The 25,476-nt window shown below is 36.4% G+C and overlaps 1 protein-coding gene and 1 long non-coding RNA gene across 8 annotated transcripts; one reads left to right on the plus strand and one right to left on the minus strand.

Annotated features, from left to right (window-relative positions):
* Positions 1 to 9,408: 9,408 nt before the first annotated feature.
* Positions 9,409 to 15,442, minus strand: LOC108849073 (uncharacterized). Of its 7 annotated transcripts, none has more exons than XR_008945584.1 (4): positions 12,050 to 15,442; positions 10,893 to 11,962; positions 10,429 to 10,740; positions 9,409 to 9,683 (listed from the first exon to the last, which is right to left on the minus strand). It is a non-coding gene; the product is annotated as an uncharacterized LOC108849073 (long non-coding RNA). The 7 variants fall into 7 exon arrangements; XR_001949124.2 differs by lacking the exon at positions 9,409 to 9,683 and having other exon boundaries at positions 10,333 to 10,740; positions 10,893 to 11,763; positions 11,847 to 11,962; positions 12,050 to 15,440; XR_008945586.1 differs by lacking the exon at positions 9,409 to 9,683 and having other exon boundaries at positions 10,333 to 10,740; positions 10,893 to 11,305; positions 11,438 to 11,962; positions 12,050 to 15,440.
* Positions 15,443 to 15,726: 284 nt separating this feature from the next.
* Positions 15,727 to 17,196, plus strand: LOC108852905 (uncharacterized). The gene is made up of 2 exons (XM_018626381.2): positions 15,727 to 16,587; positions 16,808 to 17,196. The coding sequence occupies exons 1-2, from the start codon at positions 16,097 to 16,099 to the stop codon at positions 16,971 to 16,973; spliced, it is 657 nt and encodes a 218-aa protein (XP_018481883.2). The 5' UTR covers positions 15,727 to 16,096; the 3' UTR covers positions 16,974 to 17,196.
* Positions 17,197 to 25,476: the final 8,280 nt, after the last annotated feature.

A 25,476-nucleotide genomic window follows, 5' to 3' on the forward strand; every position in this document is an offset into this window, starting at 1 on the left:
AATTGTTCCATTAAAAGTTGTTCTTGTCTTGGTTAAAATATAGTGATTTCTATGATCATTGTATCTTACAACATAAAAAAATTTAACTTGATCACAAAAAGTGTATGTGATATTTTTAACAGTTTTAGTACTTTATACCGTTTTTAAAAATCCAAAATACAACATATACAAAAATCTAAAATTTTATTATATAACTAATGTAATTGTGTAATTTATTTTAATAATAAAAAAATAAACAAAAATATAGAAATATACATATTGTTAGCAAATTTTTATTATTTAAAATCATTAATTTCCATATATATATATATATATATATATATTTTTTAATTACATTAAGTAATTCCGTAAGTTTTATTTAAAAAATAATATATAATAAATTTTAGTTTGATAAATGAATGGTCTATAATGAACATACTATATAATATAACATTTCCTACCAATTTAATTTTGGACTAACAAAATTGTCAATTGATTCTCAAACTGTCACGTAAGCAAAACTAACATTTCAATTACATGAAACTTAGCATGTCACTTTTTAATTAATACAAATTACATGTTATAATTTTTTAAATGTTTCTTTTTAATATATAGGGGATATACATACATGTATTCAGATAACTATTTAAGTTATATATAAACGAGTTATTTAAATGAACGAGTTAATTCTAGAGTGAATAGCTGTTATGTACGGTTTCTTACGCGAGGAGGTAAAGAAGTCATGATTAAATCAGTGCCATCTCCAATGAAGAATCATGTTATGTTTTGTTTGAGACTCCCAAAAGGAATAACGGAAAAGATTACTAGCATAGTGGCACATTTTTGGTGGGGAGGAAGGGGAAATAAGAAAGTTATTCATTAGTTTTCATGGGATAAAGTTTGTAAATATAAAGATGAAGGAGGCTTAAGTTTTAAGGACCTTCAGAATTTCAACACAGCTTTGTTGGCCAAACAATTCAGGCGGTTGATAGACAATCCATCCTGCCTATTCTCAAAGGTTTTTAAAGGCATGTATTTTAGGAATACAGATCTTTTGGATCTTCACAAATCTTACTCATCCTCTTTTGGGTGGCAAAGTATTTGTTCAGCTCGATCTGTGGTTAAAAAAAGGCTAATCAAAAGAGTAGGATCAAGACAATCTATCTCCGTATGGAGTGAGCCTTGGATCCCTGCTCCTCGCCCGAGATCAGCACTACCAAAAAATCAGCATCAGTTCTTTGACCCGGAGCTCAAGGTTGAGCATTTAATTATCCAGGGTACCTTCTCATGGAATGTGGATTTACTTAATGAATACTTTCATCCGGAGGATGTTATAATCATTAGAGGTCTGGCGATAAGCAGATACAAGAGACCAGATTCATATGGCTGGAGTTTTACGGAATCAGGAAAGTACACTGTTAAATCATGATACCAAACGGAAACATTATTCCGAGATGTGGTTATAATTTTGGTCTCGTATGGCCCAAATATTAAACCATTATTTGCTAAAATGTGGAAACTAAGGTGCTCGCCGAAGTTGAAACATTTTCTTTGGCAGATTCTTTCTGGAATTCTTCCAGTAACTAAGAATTTGAATGTTAGGGGGATAAATTGTGATATACGATGTAACTTGTGTGGAGCAGAGGAAGAAAGTATCAATCATACTCACTTTGAATGTCCTCCAGCATTACAGGTGTGGGCTCTCTCTAAGATCATATCTCCTCCAGTAATGTTTTCATCACCCGCTATCTTTACCAATATGGACTATCTTTTTTGGAGACTTCATAAAGATTACGATTTTAGTTATTATCCATGGATTCTTTGGTATATCTGGAAAAATAGGAATGACAAAGTGTATAAAAATAAAAATGTGGATCCACGGGAAATTTGCAGTAATAGAAGGAACCTTCTGGGCTGAGGCACATGAACCGATTACCCAGCAGCCAGGGGCTGTTACAACGTCTATGGACTTACGTAGTCTCGGACGTGATAGAATATGTTATATTGATGGTGCGTGGCGAGAGAAAGATAAATGGACGGGTCAAGGATGGTTCTGTCGAACCTTTGATTCAACTGAGAAGATGCTGGGCGCGATGAATCTCCGAAGAAGTTTTTCACCTTTACATGCTGAATGTGAAGCGTTGATGTGGGTTATGGAGTGCATGAAGACCTTGCAGTTCTCGGATGTAGTTTTTGCAATAGACTGTTCTCAACTGGTGAAGATAATGTCTACACCTAGAGACTGGTCAGCTTTTACTACACATTTGGAGGAATTTCACCGCAGTAAGACTTTCTTCCCTATGTTCTCGATCATACATATTCCAAGGACATAAAACACTATGGCGAACAAGCTTGCACGGGGTGCGAGGAGTTCTCCTTCAGCTATGGTTTATGTCGACTCTTCCCTACGGCTTGGCTTCCTGATCCGATAGGGAACTCTTAGTTTACTTATTGTTGTCAAAAAAAGTTATATATAAACCTATTTTAACTTATGTTTCCATCAAACTCATTAATACAAAAAATTTCCATCACATTGTTGGTGATATATATCATGAAGATATACAGTTCCAGTAAAAAATGAGTTTCAGTTGAAAATGATGAGTTTCATTTCTTTTTGTTTTGGTAAAATGTTAAATATTATACAAAATTTTTAATTATGACAACTATTACAGAGAAAAACTAGTGGAGGAATGCAAAATCGAAACTAAACAAACACGGATAAACAATGAGCTAGATGAACCAAAGAAGATCGCCATCCTAATTACTAGCTAAGCAACGAGATGAGCGAAGACCAAACAAGGTCGGAAGACCGGAGATAAAGTTGCCGGTTGCCATAAGATACTGAGAGATAGGCGCCCTCAAACCTAGAAGCTACGGTTCCTGCAGCTTTCAACAACCCAACCCAACACAAACAGACTCGGATAATCAAAGCACGAGCATACTACCAAACCAGAAAGAAGCACCACCGATGGCACGAGAAAGAACCTCCATGCAATGATACCGTCATTCGAAAAGAAGACCTGAAGATTGCCGTCTCCAAACCTGACCTTCCGTGACCGTATACTGATATACCATGTAATTTACAAATTTTTAGCCATGCTATATAAAAGTTTTCAGATATAATTATTGTTAAGGTCAAAGTCGGTCATGATAGAATCAATTGTTGAAAGTCCCCGGAAAATATTTCTCGAAACAAAAGTCTCGTAAAATTTTAAAAGAGGTTATATGACAAGTTCTCAAATTAAAATATCCAATCTCTTCGACAAACAACTCTCAGGAAAAAAAACGAAGAAACAGGAAAATGGGATTACCAACGCTACCCAACCGTCCCAACCACCTGAAGAAGGTCAGAGTTTGGTCTTCCCAAGCCAGCTCGCCATATGGCGAGCTCATTCCTCTCAGTCGGCATATGGCGAGCCCATGTTGTTCTCCTTTGAGTCTCGATCAAAATGTCTTTCGCTTCGTCCCAATCGGAGTTTCTGTTGATATTTTACGAAGAAAACATGACACGCCTTCCATGTCCCAGCCAGCTCGCCATATGGCGAGTGCGGTACGTCTCGACCCACTCTCCATATGACGAGTGCAGTCTGTCCCAGCCCACTCCCAATATGGCGAGCGCGGTACGTCTCGGCCCACTCGCCATATGGCGAGTGCGGTCTGTACCAGCCCACTCGCCATATGGCGAGCGCGGTACGTCTCGACCCACTCGCCATAGGCGAGTGCTGTCTGTCCCAGCCTACTCGCCATATCTCGAGTGCGGTTCGTCTCGGTCCAGGTCGCCAAATACAGTGCTCATGTCGCCAAATGAAACTCCCATGTCGCCATATGGCAAGCCCACTTTGTTCTCCTTTGAGTCTCGATCAAAATGTCTTTCGTTTCGTTCCAATAGGTGTTTCCGTTAAGATTTTATGAAAAAAACTAGACACAACTCCCACGTCCCGGCCAGCTCGCCATATGGCGAGCGCGATACGTCTCGACCCACTCTCCATTTGGCGAGTGCAGTCTGTCCCAGCCCACTCGCCATATGGCGAGTGCGGTACGTCTCGGCCCACTCGCCATATGGCGAGTGCGGTCTGTCCTTGCCCACTCGCCATATGGTGAGCTCGATACGTCTCGACCCACTCGCCATATGGCGAGTGCGGTCTGTCCCATCCCACTAGCCATATCGCGAGTGCGGTTCGTATCGGCCTACTCGCCAAATGGCGAGTGCGGTCTGTCCCAGTGCACTCGTCATATGGCGAGCGCGACACGTTTCGGCCCACTCACCGGTACGTCTCGGCCCACTCGCTATATGGCGAGTGCAGTCTGATCCAGCCTACTCACCATATGGCGAGTGCGGTCTGATCCAGCCTACTCACCATATGGCGAGTGTGGTACGTCTTGGCGGCGAGTGCGGTCTGTCCCAGCCCACTCGCCATATGGCGATTGCGGTACATCTCGACCCAGTCGCCATACGGCGAGTGCGGTCCATCCCATCTAATCCTTCGAATCAGTACTATGCACTCTCGTGTAAGTTCTCGTATCTCCATCCTTTGAACCATGACCCCAATGCCTCTTGTTTCATTCGATTGGAGTTATCATCAAAACTTTATGATAAAAACCGCGGAAATTTGTTTTCTCGTATAAGTTCAAGTCCATTGTATAAAACCGCCACAGTTAACTTAAACACCAGTTTCCTTGTCTATATGATTGATTTAGAAGTCTTTCTATAAAACCAGCCTCGTATCGAATGTGAATTCTAGAAGAAATTGCAAAAATGTTTAAGGCCGAAAAAGGACCAAAGAGTTCCAAAACCCGCCAAAAGCCCACTTACGATTTTAGATGGGATTGAGCCCAAGAATGCTATGACGGTTTATCTTTTATTCCCAGGAGAAGATAAATGTCAAGTTTCCGAGGATAAATGTCAAGTTTCGAAAATAATCATGAATATCGAAGAAAAATGGGAAAAGCCTGTTTCACGATAAAATCGACCCAATAGCAGAAAAGGAAAGGGCAAACCGACCTCTGAGGAGTATATAAGGGATGCCAAGGCGAGAGGCGAATTGGATAATTATTTTGACTCTAGAGCTCTGCACTTAGAAACCCTAGGCATTATTTTCGACATGTTTGTTTCTATAACTTGTACTCATACTAGACGAACTTGCACATGCAGTTCAATCTCTTCTTCAATTCTTTCTAACTGAACTACTTCCGACTTATCCTCGAAAGGGGTATGTAGGCAGCCTTTCATAAGGTCCAGTCCCAAATCTTAAGAAAACATTTTTCGTATCTTTTTATTCTTTTGTAATCGAGCTGCGACTTGATTAGGTTTAAGGTTTTAGGCGGTTAGAACTAGAAAAATTGCTGAAAGTTCTCGCGGCCGAAGCTTTTATAATCTTTGAAATAAATATCTACTTTTTCTAAAGAAATAAATATCTACTTTTTCTAAATCCGTGTGTTATCTTTCTATATTTTCCACATTTATTTGGTCACTTGTCGTTGTCTCTCGCAGAGAATCTGAACCCCAATGAAAGTAGGGTTTCTTTTCTTTCTATACTTTTGGTTCCCACAATTATTATGTTTTGGAGTCTATTTAGTATGTTTACATGTTCAAAAGTGATTTGGAGTAAAGTAGTGATTTTGAGGCATTTTGGAGATAAAAAGAGAATTCACCCGAGCTGACTATCGAACCAGACAAGAGGTCGACATTTAGAGTTGATAATCGATCAATGTACACTCTGTACCATTGATCGACTTAAAGCCCAAGTCTCCACCAAATAACAAGATTGTCCATGGCCAACTTTAACTTAATATTTAAGTACTCTGCCATTGTTCTAAGCAACACACGCTTTCATTGTTTCTTATTTTCACAACAAACATATTTAGGGTATTAATTAGATTAGAGAGAAGATCCAAGACTCGTTCAGAGCTTTGTATTGTAACTCCAAATTTCTTATCTATGCTATTTATATTTATGTTTATGATTTGCTTAGCTATGTCTGAGTAATCAACCTGATAGGTTTAGGATTAAAATAGGTTATGAATAATTAGTCACAAATATAGAATTGCTAAGTTGCTAGAGATATTCTTCATTAGAATTGTGCTTATTTCTTGTATTCTAGAGTAGCTAATTAGAACCCTGATATTAGGATAGTTAGGTATAAGCGACGGCTTGGTTTTCTACCAGAATAGATTCTCTGAGTTAGGATTGCTAGAAACAAACGACGGTTGATCTAGGAAGCCTAATGAACATATTCCACTGATCGTTAAAACTTACTAGAAGATCGTCGATCGATAATCCAATAAATTAATCGACGGTCTGCTTCTGGCAGTAACCGTCGGCGAAGAAGGGAGAGAGCCTTTTTCTGCTAGACAATTTCCTTTCTTGACCAAGTTTCTGTTGAAAATGAGTTTATTCGTCATTTTCAGTTCTTGTAAAAAAGTTCCCTTTGTATCAATGCGTTAAATTTTCTTATTGAAAAGCTCGTACTAGTCTTTATCTATACTATTAAAGCAGATGACTGTTTATTAATCTGTCCCTGAAATTTCTAAATAATTACAAAAATTGCATATACATTTTTCCCATCATTATTTGTAACCAATCAAAAGTCATTGTTCTGCAATTACATTAAAGAATATTTAATATAATTCAGTTTTTAGACTTTTTGAAAATTTTGTTTCCTAAATATTTGCACCATATCTTTCCCAAAAAAATTCACATTATTAATTATTTGAAAGCATTTATTAAATGAAACCTCAAAATAAAATCAAGTTGAAATAACAAATGGTTAAATCAACAAAATCATATACGGGTCTGAATTATATCAACTCCTAAAAATAGTTTCATTTAAAATAAAAACTAAATCACAGAAACTAAATTTAATAAAATTATAGAAAATGTTTTGAAACGCACAAATGAATTTTTCAGTACAAGAGTGTTGAAGACATAAATATTTTATTTAAATTAATAAAAAATCAGTGAAAAATAAGTTTAACTTCGGTTTAAATAAATAACATCATATTTTTTTTCTATAAAAGTATAAATAATAAATAAAATCATATTACAGGTTAGAATTATTTAGAGTCTTCTAAAATTTAGTCATATTGAAAATAACAAAATAAGTCATATAAGTAAACTTAAGATAAATTTCATAAAGAGTTCAAATATATAATTTATCAAAAATCATAATTTTTATTACGTAAAATAATTTTCCAACAAAAATCATACCCGCCCTTTTTTAAGGGCGGGTCAAAATCTAGTTTTCTTTTAAAAAAGAAAGCTCGTACTAGTCTACAACCAATAGAAGAAGATTCAATTATTTTATTTTATTTTCTAAATATATAACTATTTGTATATATATTATATGATTAATAAATAAAGTTTTAATAATGTAGATATACCTGAGATTACGAATAGCATATAATATAAAATATTATAATTATTATTTTCGTTAGATTTGTGCACTGTAACATCTAGAATCTGTGTCTTAGATTTGGACTTTTTGGTTTAATTTGTTATTTTAAATTTGATTACTAGATTTTGACCCGCCCTTAAAAGAGCGGGTATATTTTTTGTTTTAAATTTAACTTTTTGATATTTGTTTTTTTATTATATTTGTATTTTTGTAATTGTATAAATTTTAATCAAAATATATTTTATTACATAATAGCAGTTTTAAAAATTAATCCGGTATACACACAGTAAAGGCTGGGTTGCGGATCGAACCCGTACCCGCCAACCCGCGGGTTTTCAGTTTGTTTTTGTTAAAAAATATGACCCGCACATCCCGCAAACAAATAATTTTGTACCCGCATCCGTTCCGCTTAATTTTGTTGTTGTCCGGGGGTTATATACATATTTTAAAAATCATTATTTAATTTAATTATTATAAAGGTATATTTATAATAAAAAAATTATACATGATTTAAATTTTGAACTATTATTTTTAAATTTCTGTATTTTAAAATAGTTAGACCAATAATAATTAGTGAGTGAAATGGTCCAACAACTTTTTTAAGTAGATTTTTGGGTAATGATTTCCTTTTCATAGTATATGTATAATTTGTTTAGATACATATTTGAAAGAAAATGAATCATTTTTCAAAATTTTGTTAGATTGTTTGTGTAGATATTTGAAGAATTAATTTTTAAAAATTAATATTCGAAATTTTATTTATGTAGTTTTATAATATATTTTCAGTATCAGCGGCGGGTATACTATTTTAAACTAAATAAAATGTTTTAACTTAATTTAGTTTTGTTTTAACTAAATAAAATACAGACTATGCTTCTAACTAATAATTACTTGTTTCCAAATCAGAATCGACTAAAAATATATACATGCCCAATCTTCATTTTTTTTTTGGAATCATGATTCTGTGGACTGGGGAAGCCACGTTACACTGAGGTTGAAAACAATATAGTTATGACAACAATAAAATATAGAAAATAATAAGACATATAACAAAGATTTATAGCTTTTAACTTTCTCGTTAAAGAATTTTTACTTATATATGATCATATACATGGGTGGGTTAATTGTAGAAATAAGATCTATTAAAATAAATAGAGACATGATAAGACCAAAAAAAATATTGTTAGAGAAATAAGGTAATACCAAAAATAAGATTTATCTCTTTATAATTTATTGTTAGAGAAATATTATAAGGTAAGGCCAAAAACTTTAAAAATAAAAGAGTCCAAAACAACTTGTATAAGTCGACTTATAACTTGTATAAATCGACTTTTCAAAACTTGCTTTTTTTTAATAGTATAGATACAAATATTTTGAAGCTATTTTTCTCGTATACGATTCTATTTTGATCCTTCTAGTCAACTTAACAGTTTTATAATATAAATATATATTTATTATTTTTTTTTTGGACGAAAAATATATATTTATTAAAGAACAGATAAAGTTGAATTGAAACAAAATATAATGTTGATAAAGAAATAAAGTTGATTGATTCCAACATGCCTAGTTTAGTAAGCAAAAGTTGACCAAGGTATCTGGATCTTTGGGTTTCGACTTTCACCTTTAATCTACTGGTATATTCTTTTTGATACTTCCGATATTTAGTTCACACAAGACGTGGAGAAAACTTTAATTTATTATGATGGGCCTTTCACTAAAGTTTCAACGCATCAATACTTTGCGTGTCGATATATATCTCTTTCATTTTTTTCCACTAAAAAGAAGATTATATTAACAAAGTATTTTTAGATAAGCCGGTGAATATAAAATCCCGAAGAAAATATTGGCAGACTACACATTAGTCTTCAGAGACATTAAACCCACATTTGAGAGACGAGATGAAACACAAAACAAGTAGAGCCTAAAAACATACACATAGCTAGAAAAAAAGATAGATCTAAAGAAGCATGTGTTTGAAAGTGATTCTTTGCGAGAGAGAGAGCAATGGAGCTAACTCAGGGACAAACCATTGAAGAGCGAAATCACTTATAGTTGATAGCCCATGCAAGATGTTGGAAATAAATATTTCATGAAGTTATTACTTCGGTCTCTGAGTACACACTAGTCTTCAGAGACATTAACCCACATTAGTCCCGAAGAAAATACTGGCAGATTACACATTAGTTTTCAGAGACTAATACTGGCAGATGGAAATTCGATTTGTGCTTGGGTAAAACACATTAGTCTTCAGAGTAAAACGCCGGCATTCGATTCTGCTTGGGTAAATCCAAAATCTGGGTCAAGTCACTCCTGTCAATAAAATGGAAAATTTATACTAAAACTTTTTTTTCCATATTTTAAGAAATAAAAAGATATAACCTAATTATTAACTAAGAACAACTTATATAAAAAGGCACTAAACCTTAGAACATGAAATCAGAATCGATCCATGTCTTTGGATAAAATCGATAACTTCTATTAAAGAAAGATTATTCCATATCTCACGATGTAGAAAGATTTAACTTAACTTATGACGACAAACAACCTATACAAGGAGGGGTTGGGCAGGGGCAGGGGCTGGGGCTTGGGAGGGGGGGGGGGGGGTGCTAATCATAGAACATGAGAACGGAGAAACTGAATGGAGAAACAACAAATGAAACCTACACCCTAAGGGTAAACCAACCAAACCTGGTAGGAGATGATGACGACTCTTTTAACACAGAAACTGACAAAGTGATGCAAGAAGCGGCTACAGTGAAGAAATTGGTAGAAATAACATATATTGGCAAATTTTCTCTAAGAATTTTGAATCTCTCCAATCACTAATAGAGAGATTTCTCGGCGTCGCTCCCCGAATCAAAAGAAGTGCTCCTGAGTTCTAAGGAGACACCCCCTTCACATATACGAAATCACACTGTCGGAGATGCCAAAGAAGTTCATCTTCCCAAACATAAGGATGTATGACAGAAAGAATAACCCAAATAATCATATGGATTCGTGCGTACAAACAACAAACGCTCACTGTAGCTATCCAGAAGAAACTCAAAGAAATTACCATGTGCAAGGGTTTCGGCTCAACTCTGACCGGACCCGTGTTGCCATGGTATATCAACCTGCCTAACACTCTTTTTCATCCTAAATCGACCAGTTCGTGGTACAATTTGTGAGCAACATGGACCTCAAAATAGCTGATGAACTTTACGAGATCCTGCAACACCAGGCTGAACCCTTGCGCATATACATAACACACTTCAAATAAAACTTTTTTCCATCCCCGGATTTAACATCTCAACAGCCATATCCTCCTTTTAGAGAGGCATACCAGTGAAGAACCATTTAGGACGTGTTGTCTAGAGCATGGGCACAACTGCACATGCAAGCCGGAAGAAGATTTAGCTGTCAATCCAAGCACTCCCAGCAATAGGAATCAAGGGGCATAAGGAATGAATAATTGACCAAGATGAGAAACCTCATCAAAATCCTGAAAAACAAGCAGGAGGAGGGAACCAAGAGAAATACCAATATCGACTCATCGTAAAGGACGAAATAATGGCAGTGTTGACTTGGCCGAATATCTCCAATCTCTCCATCTCGAAGATGGAACTGGTCAACTTTCTAAGGCAGATGGGCCCATAATTCAAGTGGCTTCAGAATATAAAAGCACCAGAAACGTTCCAGAACTCAAATCGATGGTGTGAATTCCACAATGACCACAATCATAAAACCGAGAACTGCATTTAACTGAATAAAGAAGTTTAACACCTACTAAAGAAAGGGAATAAGTTCTTTTTGACAAAGCCAATAAGCTCCTCAACGAAAAGGATGAAAAAAAAATCAATTGGCCACAACTACTTCTGCCTCACCACTTCGTTATGATAGGATAAATAACATGATATATGGTGGCTCCGAGATAGGCGGCATCATGCATACAACTGCTAAGAGAAGCGCGAGGAAAAAAAATAAAAGTCAAGAAGCCAGGAACCCAAAACACCTGATGTTGGGGATAAATAATCTAGAAAGAGAACACTCTTTTTGATTTGGATGCTGGGGCCTTCAATCCTTACCTAGAAAAATTCCAGCTCAGACCTGGCTCCCTCCCTTCCTCCGGGTAAAATGGAAACCTTCTATTGAAGGGAGATAATTCATATTTCATAATTTGAAAGTATGTAACCTAGTTTCCGACTACGAAAAACCTATATAAAGGAGACACAAACCCTAGAACAAGGGATTAACTGTTCTATACAGGAAACTAGAGCTAGGTGATTATAACTAAGGATTATAATACAAACTGTTGTGGGGCCAACTCTAAAGATCAATAAACACATATCTTTTGATCATTTTTCATGCTCGTCTACTAATTTCTTCTCGTTGCTGTAGTACCAACAAAGCACTGACATGAAATTACATTAAAAGTTTGGCGTTAGAAAGAGGAGATAATCAAGACTACGTGACAATGACGGAAATGGAGCATACCGAGCAGCTTTAAGCCACTCCTGTCGAGACTGAGTTGCAAGCTTAGATTGCAGCTTTGCAAAGCCAAGTCATTGTGTTACACACAGCTCGGGAGAGAAACGCCTTAATGGATAACCCTGAAATCCTATCGAAAGTTCAGATCTTAAAGAATAAGATGGATGAGCACTCCAAAGTGTTAGAGAAAAGCGTGAAGAAACTTTTACATATTTGAGCTCAACAACTTGGTTCTCTGAGAGGAAAACTCTGCTCTTAATTCGATGAGCAAGAAAATACACCGATTCTGAACCCACGTTCGATAACCCTTGGAAACTTCGACTAAGGGAGCCAACACCACCTGAAGGGCTCCACCACTGAATGGAGAACTGCCGACTGGAACCGACACTCCGGGGGTAAATCAACGAACCTGACAGAGGACGATGACCCCGACTCCAATAACAGACGAAGAGATGCAGGAAGCAGCTGCAGCAAACAAATCTGAAATGATGGCCCACCTCAAGCAAGTATTCTCCAAAAAATTTGAAGTCGTCCAAGCCATGATATAAAGGCTTTCGGGTGTCACTCCCCCAATTCGACGAAGTGATCTTTATTCCTACACATACAATCCTTTTGTGGATGAGATCGCTATGGTAGATGTTAGGGGATTTTTGTGTAGGATCTTTGTGAGTACTATGGAACGATGGACAAGCCTTATATAGTATAAGATTCGCAGGGATTGAGACTAAAATAGATATATTATTGATGAATTGAGCAGAAACTACAATGTTTATTGTCTAAACCCTAGTTCTAGCCGCCTAACTCTACTCTCTAAGTCTCGAAGTGTCGATCCCTTGTTTTAGAGTTTGGGCTCTCCTTATATAGTCGTCTTTTGGTCGACTGAAGTCGGCGAATAGGGTTAAACTCTTCCATATGTGGAAATATGGGAGAATCCCCATATCGGAAGATTTCCATTTTACCCCGAGGAAGGGACGAAAGCAGGGGTTGGACCCAGAGCGCCTCTTAGCAGGAACCTGGAGGCCAGTGTCCTGCTAGGGATCTGGAGAAATTTTATACCAGAGTATTTTTACCCCAAAAAATTCCCTTTTATTTCTCGATTTCTTCATCGAACTCGGGAAATAACGTGTGCACTCGAGTCAAGTGGATTTGCTCATTCTCAGCAGGCTTCCCTTGGGAAGGACATCGCTCCAGTAATCCCGCTTTTCCATGTTCTTCCTAGGTCGGAACCGTATTCCAAACCTGGACGAGGACTAATTTCCCTGAGGTAGGCCGCAGCCTAGTAATATCTTCTCGAGTTATTGAGTTTGTTGAACACGAGGAAGCTTGGAGGCTTTGTGATTTATTTGGAGGACGAGGCCGGAGCGCTTAGCTTGTGCTTTAGTGTTGATACCGGAGCTGGTGTAAGATGTATTGGAAGAGATCCTTGATGTTGCAGTGGGCGTCCGAGTCGAATCTTATTTGGAGGAAATTTTTGGAGATGTCCGATCGCTTTTTGCCAATTTCCTTTTTAGGAAGGATTCTCTTTTTCTTTTGCGAGGGTCAAGTTTCCTTTTTACAGGTTGTTCGTGCACATCTATGATATTTGGAAATGTTATCTTTCCTTTTTCAGCTCCATGAGGAAGAGTGGACTTGGTGTATATAAAGACTTGCTACGATCAACATCAGTTCAAATCTCTCTCGGGCTCTTGAGTTTTTAGGTAAGAAAGATGAATAATCATCTCGATCTCCCCGCGTTTCCAACTTCTTTCGTGGGTGGTCGTACAAGGCCTCGTCGCCTTTTTGCCGATCTTTTCTCGTCTCCCATTCCTACTTGGGGGGAGATCCCGGAGGCTGACAGTGCAGCATCGTTTTCATCTGCTTGAATGATGGTCCACGCTTCGATATTCGCGAGAGGGAGTTTTCAAACATTCAGAGGAAATATTTGATTCATCCTTCGGTGGAGATGAGAATTTCTTTCGAGTTTGAACGTGCTCTGGATGGGGTGACGAATGAGGTAGCCATGTTTTAATGGCCCGGTGTGTACTTCTCATCGCAGCAGTAACATAACCCCTTTGTCCTTCTTTCACTCATGTCTTCATTAGAAAGGAACTTCTGAGGTTGTTTGAACCATTCTTTCTTCTTATCTTCTTCTAAAACATTGGACTTTACCTGCTCCACAGGCTTCTGGTAGGAGATTAATCCTTTAACATAATTGTTGTTTTTGTTTGCAGCTTTCCTATTACTCCAAGTTGTAGCAGAGTTCTTCCTTGGGTGAGCAGTTTCGTATAACCTCCCTAGTAGCACACTCGAATACTGATTTTGGTTGAAACATTCTAACGTGCATCTGAGTATCAGTATTCAACCAAGCCAAGTATGAACTCACCAGATAGCTTTCACTTAGCTTAACTCTGTTACGTATCTTCTCAAATTTAGCGTGATAGTTGCTAATGCAATCAGTTTCCTACAAACGCTTCAGCTCAGCAATTGGATCATCCAAAACTTCTTCAAATCTCTCCTTCAGTAAAACCTTATAGTGTTCCCAATCCTCCAAAACATAAACATCATTTTCAGATTGAGCTACTGATTGATGCCCCTTCGCAGCGAAAAGAATTGTAATGAATCGATGCTAATCGAACACATAGTTCATACGGTGTGTTATCGATAGCAAAGAATTCCTTCACTTTGAACAACCAAGCTTTCACACAATCACCATCGAAGCGAGGAAAATCAACTTGACCTAGTCTCGTGATTCCGGCGTAATTATGTTGATTACCTTGCCGTTGTTGACCTAGTCTCGTGATTCGCGGATATGACCGGTGATTGATTTCCGGTTCATTGACCGTCGTTCGTCGAAGCTTGATTCACCGTTAACAATCGAATCACTTTGAAGATATCTGCGATTTTTGTTTCCACGAACTGTCGTTGTTCCGTAAAAGCTTCTTCTAATGCCTGGATCCGATTTCCGATGGAATCGTCCACATCGCGACCTATCACCTCCTTCTGCATCGTCTGAGATCTCTTTTCCGCCATGGATTCCGAGGTTCGAGATGACTTCTGATACCTTTGATACAGCTAACTCGTACTCCGATAAAAGATAGAAATCCAAACGATCCAATGTTGAATACACATAATCGATCTTATCAAGCCAAGAGTTTACTTGTGAAGGAACAACTCAACATGTATAACAAAAGAATCACACACACACTCAGAATTGTTTAGAGAATGAAGGACACACACACATTTTTTTGATTATTTCTTCCCAAAGCTTTCTCTCCTTCTTTATACTCTGTTTTTTCATTACAAACTTCCAACTGCTCCGTTCGATGATGGACACGTGTCCGTTATGATCTTCTATTCTTCTTGCACGTGTCATCATTGCTTTCCTATAGCAGCATCCCATATCGATCTAGTTTGTGTGTGCGGGGTACCAAAACAGGCACGACGTTTGCAGTGTTAAGTAACCCCGGTTTGTTCTTATTCCTTGTTCCGCTGCGAATTAACAAATATATTAGAAACCATAAGATCTAGATTTATTTCAGCATTGACATGAGATTCTAGGCAAACTGAATTCATAAGTAGATTTATTAATCTTATAAAAGGTACGAATTCCTTCAATAAACTCAAGCGAACGGAATTTTCTATCGTTTGTATTCAGGGTTTTGCTTTTACTTTTTGAATTTCATTAGAATGGACTGTGGTTCTTCCCATGATCTGTAAGTTTATGATTACGTACTGTTTTTTTAGCGTGATTGTCACAAGAACATTTTCTTTTGATGTCCCAATCGAAATTGAATTATGAGACAGCATCACGAGAATTTTTAGCAGAAACAAACAATAAGGAAATATAAATAATTGCAGGATATGGATGTACTGTTGTGTTGGAAGTTAACAACATCTTTTTTTTTTTGATCAAAAAGTTGACAACATCTAAAATTAACTAAAAATGCCGTATTCCTCAAAAATAGAAACACGAATCACAGCAACCACAATTATATTTCTCTCTCTCTATTTGTCTCCCACCTTTTTCGTAGCGTCCCTAAGAAAGAAGCACAAAGAAAAAAATAGTTCTGTCTTTAATCCTTCATAACTTTTTTTTCTAGAGATAACATAAACCATAACAGCAAATCATGATTTAATATACCCCAAATTTCACTGATCCGGAAAAAAAAACAAAACATACATCTGAAAACAAATTTTTTAAAAAGATGGCAATGACATAAAAATGGTTATGCTATAGGCAGAGGGGGGAAAAGAAGAAAGTAGAAAACACAAAGAGCATGGGAGATAGTCGTAGAGGACCATCCTCAACACCACAATCACGCAAAATCATGGTGATCGCTGACCCGACCCGTGAATCTGTAGCTGCTCTTCAATACGCTCTTTCACACGCCGTGCTCGAGCAAGACGATCTCATCCTCGTCCATGTTGAAAACAATGGTGGCTCGTGGAAAAACGCATTTTCAAGTTTCTTGAGAATACCAAGCTCCTCCTCCTCTAGCACAAGCGGGTCATCACCGGGTGCTAATGCCAACGCCAATATTGCAAACACCACTTCATCTTTGGCCTCTGAGATTGTTCAAGGTGAAGGGAATTTCCTTGAACAGATGAAACGTATATGTGAAATTGCTCAGCCGAAGGTGCGTGTGCACACAGAGTGTATAACCATGGACGGCATTAAAGCTGCAGCTATTCTTCTTCATGGAGACAAACTTGGGGTTGAAGTTATCATCATTGGCCAACGCAGGACAATCTCATCCTCCCTTCTAGGGTACTCTTCTCTCTCTCTCTATAACTCTCGGTTTCTACAGATGATCAGTTTAAGAAGAATCATGAATTGTGACATATTTGAAACCCGTATAACAAGAGTCGAACCACAAGCTTAGGAGAGAAATGTGCAGCTGTACATATAAAACCAAACACACTATAAAGTTAAGTCAAGAATTTCTTTTTAACAAAGAATGACATTAAAAAATGGTTTGCATTGACAGATCTAGGCGGCCTGGAGGGTCTCTAATAGGATCAAAAGGAGTAGATACAGCGGAATATCTAATCGAGAACAGCAAATGCACGTGTGTTGGCGTACAAAAGAAAGGTCAAAATGGAGGCTATGTTTTAAACACCAAGACCCATAAGAACTTTTGGCTATTGGCATGATCATGCAAATTTTCCTAGACAGTTTTATTGTTTACATATAGCTAAAAATACCAAAAAATTGCAAGTTCACCAGCCATCTTCACTTGTTTATTCTTTATCTTTATATTTTGGCTATCTTTTTCAATCCGCATATGTTTATAAAGGATGATGTGGTAGTGGTTGTAAGTATATGAGTTTAATTTGAATAAAATAAGAAAATAGAAAATAAATGAAGAAGAGAGAATAAGGAGACTAAATTAGAGAAAAAAACTTAATTCTCATTGACCCGCCTAACCGGGCGGATATTTATTTTATGTTTTTTTTTTGTTTTTTTGTTTATACTAAATGATATATTTGTAATAATTAAACATAAATTTAGATTAAAATTAATATTTGTTGTTATAATAAAGATTAAAAGTTTAATAAAATATTTTGATATAAATTTTAAATTTATTAATTAAAATAATATAGAAGTGGATCATAAATGATTTTTTCTAATCCCAAAATCTTAGCATTCCTTAATAACAAATAAAATAAATTTATAAATACATAAAATATAAAAAATATATTTGGAATTAAAATAAATTTGAAAATAATATTGCTCTGTTCTTATTTATTTTTATAGCTTGACCCGTGGCCGTGTGAATATTTCCTTTCACTTTAAATTAATATGTATTACATAATTGTTAATATAACATTTTATAATAACAATTTTATTTATTAATTTGAATAATTATATTTTTTTGATTTTAATCGTCTATTATATCACAGTGTAGCATATAAAAATCCAATATTTATAACTAACTGAACTTATATTATGAAAGCGTTATACTAATAATTTATGAAAAAAATATTTTTATTTGTACTAATGATGATATATATCTATATATATATATATTTATAAATTAATATGTATTACATAATTTTTAATATAACATTTTGAAACAAAAATTTTATTTATTAATTTGGATAATTATACTTTGTAAGTTTATTTATCTATTATATCATAGTGTAGCATATAAAAAATTCAATATTTATAATTAATTGGACTTATATTATGAAAGCGTTATACTAATAATTTATTAAATTATTTTATATCTTATTTATATTTTATATAAATTGATTTTAATGTGTGATTGTTATTTTATTATTTATTATTAATAAATATTAATATGCTAATACAACATCTATTAGGAAATTTATTTTGGTTAAGACTCGATTAAGGAAATCTATTATTTAAATTAGTAAAAAACTTTAAATACCTAAATATATTGTTTAAATAAGAAAAATACAAATTTCTTTAAATATAGTTTCATTTAATACTTCAGTGTTATACCACTGTAAATAAGATGAAAAATTCAGGGCCAATTCAATTTTATATTTCTATTCTAATAATATAGATATATATTTATTTAATTCTCAATGGCAATAGATTGTAAATATTGTGGAAGTTTAAGGGTTAGTTTTAATTTGTACTTCTTTTTTAATAGATTAGATTTTTTACAATTATGGTTACAATAAATCTAAGGGTCCGACTGGTGACCGTTGTGGAATCAAAAGGAACAAATATGAAAGGAACATAGAGGAATAAATTCGCAGGAACAAAAAGGAATTGTTGTTCCATCTTAAATTTGACAAGGAATAATTTTCTTCTTTATTTCTCTACAAAAAAAGGAATGATGAGGAACGAGAAGGAAAGACTATTCTTTGCGAATGGTAATTTTTTTTAGGAACGTTAGGGAATACATTATTCCTCATCGTTCCTTGGTCACCAGTTAGTTCCTAAGGGTCTAACTGGTGACCAAGGAATATAAGAGAATAGTGCATTCTTTGCTATTCCTAATTGTTTTTACCATTTATGAGGAATAATTTTTTTTTTCCATTCCTTGTCATTCCTTTTATTCTAGAGGAATATAGAACAAATTTGTTCCTTGCTATAATTGATGAGGAATAATATTCCTTTCTATTCCTATAAGTTTATTCCTCTGCATTTTTTCCCTACTCATTCCTAGTATTCCTCTAATGGTCACCAGTTAGACCATAAATATATAGAGTATACATTCCCTCAATCCTTCTGCCACGTCACTAATTAAGTGAAAGATGAAATGTCATGTGGAAAAACTTTATCGAATATGGTTTGTTTTGTTTCGAATTTATAAGTCAATAAGATTCTATCAAAATGCACTTGTTTCAAAGTTGCGGTCGACAACAGTAAAGAAGACAACTAATACTCTACTTGTGTTGTGTTGCTGGGTACTGACGAAGCTTAGGACGAATGTGAAACATGGAACAAACACGTTTTTGGATAACCAAGTATCTTAAAACTCATCATGTTATGTGTCTAAGCGACTGGCTCAATGAAAACATTGTACTCTAAAATATGTTGGTAAGCTTTTCATAGATCGCGCTGGAATCATTGATGGATTAAATCCGAAGTAGGTCCAAATTGCAATGAAGAATATTTTTGGCATGAAACTAGATTACACCACTTCATACAAAACACTGTTACATGCGCAAGAAATGGTAAGAGGAACAACAAAAGATGGATAGAAGCGGCTGTCTTCATATTTGGAGAAAATTGTGCTAGCAAATCCGGATTCTATCACTAATATAGAACTTGTTGCTCAGAAAATATTAAGTATTTATTTCTATCTTTTGGAGCTTTGATATAATTCAAAGTACCCTAAGGAGTAACTTTACTGTCTCAAATTAGAGGTTCATATGTAGTACTTAGGGATCAAACCCACATGAAGTGTGACACACAATAAACTCAGTGATTCTAGATAAAGCCAGGCTAATAGGTTTAAAAGAGTAAATAAGTAAAGCAGGGTGAACAAGGTAGTTGTTTAGTTGATTGATTGAGGTTGTAAACAATATGAGAATGTAGCTAGATCTAGGGTTTCAGGTAATCAAGATTATAGTGATATATAATATTTAGGTTGTCAATCCTAGAACTCGAATTCTAATGCAAAAAGGTTTCCAGCTTCCGCTGTGAATCAATTCTATTGACTAAGTCCAATATCTCAGATGTCGATTGTTGATATGGATCGAACCTCGATTGATGCTATGGTAGGAGCGTCGATCGATGTTTTCTTAGGAAAGTGTTATCGAGTTGAACGATAGGTTCACTAGTCTTAATTAAATCACTTGTTTCAAGCAATCTTACCTCAAGAGAATAGTGTAGAACCTACCGTTGTAGTTGTCCACAATCCTAAAATTTGGGTTCTAATTAGCTATTCTAGAACAAAAGCATTACAAGCAACTCCTTGAAAGATGTTTATCACCTTAGAAATTCTATAGTTTTGGGTAATCCTTCGTAACCCTAATTAAACCCTAAATCTAACAAGTGAATTACTCAGATATAGAAAAACAAAGCATAGCAATATTCTAAATAGAATGCATAAATAGAATAAGTTTGAAAAACTGAAGTTCCAATACAAGCTCTGAAGGAGTCTTGGATCTTCTCTCCCAAACCGCTAAAAACCCTAAACTGTTTGTTGTGAAAATAAGAAAGTATCGTAAAGCTTGTGTTTCGTAATACAATGGTAGAACACTTAAACATTAGGTTAAAGTCGGCTAGGGCCAGTCTGGTAAAATTGTGGAATCTGGCTTTAGTTGGTTGGTAACCAAGTCGGGCCTTTCGTCCTTTGCTATCGATCAGCGACAATAAGTGTTTGTCGGTCAGTGATTGTCTCTGAATGTCGACTCTGTCTGGTTCAGTGAACAGCTACGAGTTTCTTCTCTATTTATATCCAAAATGCTCTATAATCACCACATTGCTCCGAAAGATGCATGAACCCGTGAATACTATAAAAAGACTCCAATACATAATAAACTCTAAAACAACTATGTACCATGGCTGAAAACTGGCTGAATCTATGGTATATCAACTACCCCAGACTTACCATTTCACTTGTCCTCAAGCAAAACAAAAGTAGTCTTAATGAAAGAGATTTGAAAAAAGCAGAAACTCACATAATATAAAATCACTATTCTCACTTCTGAAAATATGATAGGTGGGAATGAGTCAATACGAACCTTTAGGAATGTTTGAATGTACTACACCCTAGCTTAGTCACCATACCATACAGTCACACAATTCTACTGATAGCCCTGCCACACCCCTCTATTGACCTCATTTCTTCATAAATATAGATGTGTAGGCTACATCTTGGGAGTATCGATTAGGGACACATAGATTCAACTCAAGCAAGCATCTGAACCAACATGTAGTCTTTTCTGACTCTTTCCCTCCCTCTTCTCTCTTCTCTGAATCTAAATTCTATTGAATAGTGATGCTAGTTCATCTAGTTCATCTTCCTATTTATTTTTGTTTTCTCTCTCTTTTTTACAAAGTGCAGGAAAATAATGGGGTCATAAGTAATTTCAAGAACATGGAAATCAACTAGTATTAGAGTATTACCAATCTGGACTTGAAGATCTCTGATGATTCTTCATGAATTCGTTATAGAGCCATCCAAAAAAGTGAAAGATTCCTCTGAAGGCTATACATTTAGGCCTTGTTGGTCTGCCATAACCTTTAGTAGTATGCTAACTGAAGAACCGGTATCGCCGAGCGCACATGGGAATTCAATTCCTTGTAACAAACATGGTATGGTGAATTTACATGGATCACTCTGCTTCTTTAGTGTAATCTTCTTCTTCATCTTCTTTCTGATCTCATGGAACGTCTACTGGTATCCTCAGAACTCTTTTGGTGGAGCTATCCATCTCTTTCTCATTAACTCCTCTTTTAAGGTGTTTAGGAACCTTTTCTTTCCTTTTTCTCAAGCTTCTTTTTTCCATATTCTGATCAACTTGCATAGGTTCTGACTTATCTTCAGATTGCTAAATGGTGTTGTCTATAGATGTCTCTAAAGGTTTGGATTGGTTCCGGAGTGCATTGAGTCGTTCTATACCGACTTTTGGTAGTTGCACTTGGTAGGTCATAGGTGGTCGTCGATCGATGCGGGCTGGATCTTGTCAATCGTCGGTGGACTCTCTTGGTCGATCGGCATCTGGCTTATGTTGTCTATCGATATTGGTTTGTGAAAGTTGGTAGGGTGTGGGTGGATGTGGGTGTCGAGCTGAGAACTCTTCGTGAGTCATTATCCTGAAAGAACTGCATGAACCAACTGACTTTGTGGAATCCGTCGATCGATGCTGGAATTTGTGTGTCGGTCAATCTTCTTCTGACTATATCGGTCAATACTCATCATGTGGCATTGATCGACACCAATGAGAACTGCTGAAACTCATGGAGCTCTGAACTTCGAAAACCCCTCCTTGAAGCCTCTCATGCTTGACTACTTGCCAAAATCATCATCTATGATGGCATTCACGTGGTGCTTCATTGTTTCATCACCTCTACCTTTTCTGAAAGCTTCTTGCCTCTTAATGGTGTCTCCTGTCTGAAGCACTTGTGTTTCCAGCTTCTTCACATGTGTGTTCAAAGACTCAAATTTTGAGTTTAGGTCTGTGTAGACATCATATATATTCTCATTGAAGTTCACCATCAACTTCTGCTGGCCCTCAAGGACTTAATCTAGCATAGCTTCTATCTTGTTCTCTCGAGTCTGTGGTGGTGGATTCTGTTAGGAAGAAGTTCCGTAGGCTCTTTTTCTGTAGGTATTGCTGTAAGGTTTCTGGTACTGTGAATTTGATTGTATCCACTCCTCTGTCCATAGGAGTTTCTGTAGCCACTTTGATTTCCAAACTGTTGGTTCTGAAACCTGTACTACTGATGAAGTTCACCTCTTCCTCTTCATCATTGTCACTGCTGACATCTACAGCTTCTACATCCTCTGCAAAGCTAAATTGATTCCTGAGAAGCTTATGAACACTATCCATCTTAGATTTAACATTGTCCATCTGCTACTTTCCTAGGGTAGTGGCCGATTTTCTCCTTTCGAAATCAGTGTTCTTGGTGCTATTGTGATAGTGCTCAAATTACCCAGTAGATCTTACTCTCTCAAATAAGAGGTACAACTGTAGTACTTAGGGATCAAATCACGAGGAGCTAGGGAACCAATTAAATAAAATCTACTAATCAATCCTAGGCAAGGTTGGTTTATATGATGGAAGTAAAAGTAACAAATCCTAAAATGAGCAAGGTAGTTGCTCTAACTAACAATAATATGGGTTGTTTAAATGTGATAAAGAGTGCTAGACATAGGGTTTCTATTCAGGAATGGAGATTATAATCTCTATAAATGCTTTAACAAGTTGCTTGCATGATACTATAGATCTCAGCCGCTTAACTCAAGTGAAATATCACTGGTTAAATTATCTAGATCTCTGCCCATACCTTTCGCATGATGACACAGAAAAAGAGTCGGTCGATATCCTTTTGAGATATCGAGCGATACACCTTTCGCAGCGCCGATCGATTCACCTGTCGGGATATCGATCGACAGCTCCTAGATCTGCCTAGGCGCGAGCCGAATATGACCACAAGGTCTCAAGGAGGAACTGTCGTTCTTCTCAACGGGAGACAGGCAAGCTCAAATGGATAATTCAAGATAATCAAAGATCCTAGTGATCTATGTTCTAGTTAGCTAATCTAAAACAAGCATAGGGTGCAATCCATTTGATGAGTATCACAACTTAGCAATTATAGTTTGGGGCTAATCCCACAAACCTATTTGAACCCTAAATCTAACAAGTAGACTACTCAGACATAGCTAAGCAATTCATAACAATAGATAGATGAAAGAATTGCATAGATAGAATAAAGTAGAAATACAAAAGGAGATGAGAAATCTCTCCAATCTCTCAAGACAAATAAAACTCTAGTCTCTCTCTCACACTCTCTGCTTTGAGGGTTGTTAAAAGCTTGCTTCTTTCGAAGGTTGCCGTCAAAAAACACTTTGCAGGAATATTTAAGCATTTCCATTAGGTTAAAAACTCGTCAGGGGCAATCTCGTAATTTGGTGAAGTCTTGGTGAAGTAGTCGGCTAAACCATTTCGTCTTCAATATCGATCGACAACACTGGATGTGTATCGATCGATTATAATCTTCTAGTACGCGGATCTTCTCAGCTACATCGATCGACAACTCAAGATGAGTATCGATCGATTATAATCGCAATGTTGACTTCCGATCTCTTGTACTCCAAAATGCTTCAAAAACATCACTTTCTCACAAAATGCTCATGAACCTGAAAACATACCTAACAGGCTAGAAAACAGATTAAATATATAATAAAACACTAGTATACCATGGTTAAAAACGGGTAAAATCCATGGTATATCATATTGCTGGATGCCAAGTTTTCTATGAGTCTCATAGCTTCTTTTGGATTCCTAGTGTTGAAATTTCCTTCACTAATAGTAATTAGAGCCATCTGATATGCTAGTGTGATGCCTCACAAGAAAGTGAGCAGCTGCACTTCGTTGAATCCATGGTGTGGACAATCTCTTTGATAGGACTTGAATCTGATCGAGGAGCTTCTAAATGACTCTCTAAGCTGTGAGTGTAGCAATTTTGCCCCTCAAGTCTTCAGCTCGTGATTCATCAAAGAAGTTACGCATGAATGAGTTTTTTATGTCCTCAGAGATGGGAAGAATCTGTTTAAGCCAGGATGTAAGGGATCCTGCTGGTAGCTGTTTAAGCCAATGCAGAGCATCTCTATAAATCTACATAAAGTGAGTACTTAAAGAGCTTGCAAATAAAATAGTCCTCAGGGACTCCATTGGCTTTGATAGCAGAACCTAAATCCTTGAACCTCTCTAGATGGTCCATCATATGCTCGTGTGGTAACCCACAGTAGGGTGTCTCTCCCACAAGTATAAAGTATTGGGCCTTCAGCTCGAAATCGTTCCTCGGAATAGCTGGAGGGCGAATAGCGGATCTGTTGGCGTAGTATTGGTCTGGACGGTTGTAATCAGTCAACGTTCTTGGTCGAGCAGCCTCATCTACAGCATTAGCAGCAACTGTAGCTAAATTATCAGCATCAGGGATTGCAGTCCCCTGATCATCTATCTTCTGACCTGCTGCATTACGTAGATGACCATCATGGTCATCCAAGTCTCCATTCTCTTCCCGTGTGAGAATAATAGTCACAAGCATGTCTCACGGTTGAGTATCGATTGATGTACGATGTGAAATATCGATCGATGTCGGGTGGAAGGTATCAGTCGATGGAAAAATAGTCTCCGTCGAGGGTGGTATAAGTGTCGGTCGACGAAAGAGTAGTGTCGGTCGACGGTGATATGAGAGAGTCGGTCGACGATTCGATCGATGTGGAGAGTCTCTATTTTCGGATTGAGCGTTCCAAACGTGCGAGATCTCTGAAAAGCAGCAGTGTTTCCTTGTTCCTTCTGGTACCGTTTGGCAAGCACCCTGAAAGACAAGAATTTTTTTTATGAGTTTTTAGAATTAAATAAAACCTAAACTAAATCGGATTAGACATGATCTAATGGCGATCAAACCTCCCCGGCAATGGCGCCAAATTTGATGTCACTCAAATTATCCAAAGGAGTGAATTACTCTCTCAAATAAGAGGTTCAATTGTAGTACTTA

The sequence above is a fragment of the Raphanus sativus genome, chromosome 4 (assembly GCF_000801105.2).
Source record: "Raphanus sativus cultivar WK10039 chromosome 4, ASM80110v3, whole genome shotgun sequence".
Classification (NCBI taxonomy): Eukaryota; Viridiplantae; Streptophyta; class Magnoliopsida; order Brassicales; family Brassicaceae; genus Raphanus; species Raphanus sativus.

What these genes read in the sequence shown, in the direction of transcription:
- LOC108852905 (XM_018626381.2), top strand. Translation starts at nt 16,097, where the DNA reads ATGGGAGATAGTCGTAGAGGACCATCCTCAACACCACAATCACGCAAA. An exon ending in ATCTCATCCTCCCTTCTAGG is followed by an intron (nt 16,588 to 16,807) that starts GTACTCTTCTCT and finishes TTGCATTGACAG; the next exon opens with ATCTAGGCGGCCTGGAGGGT.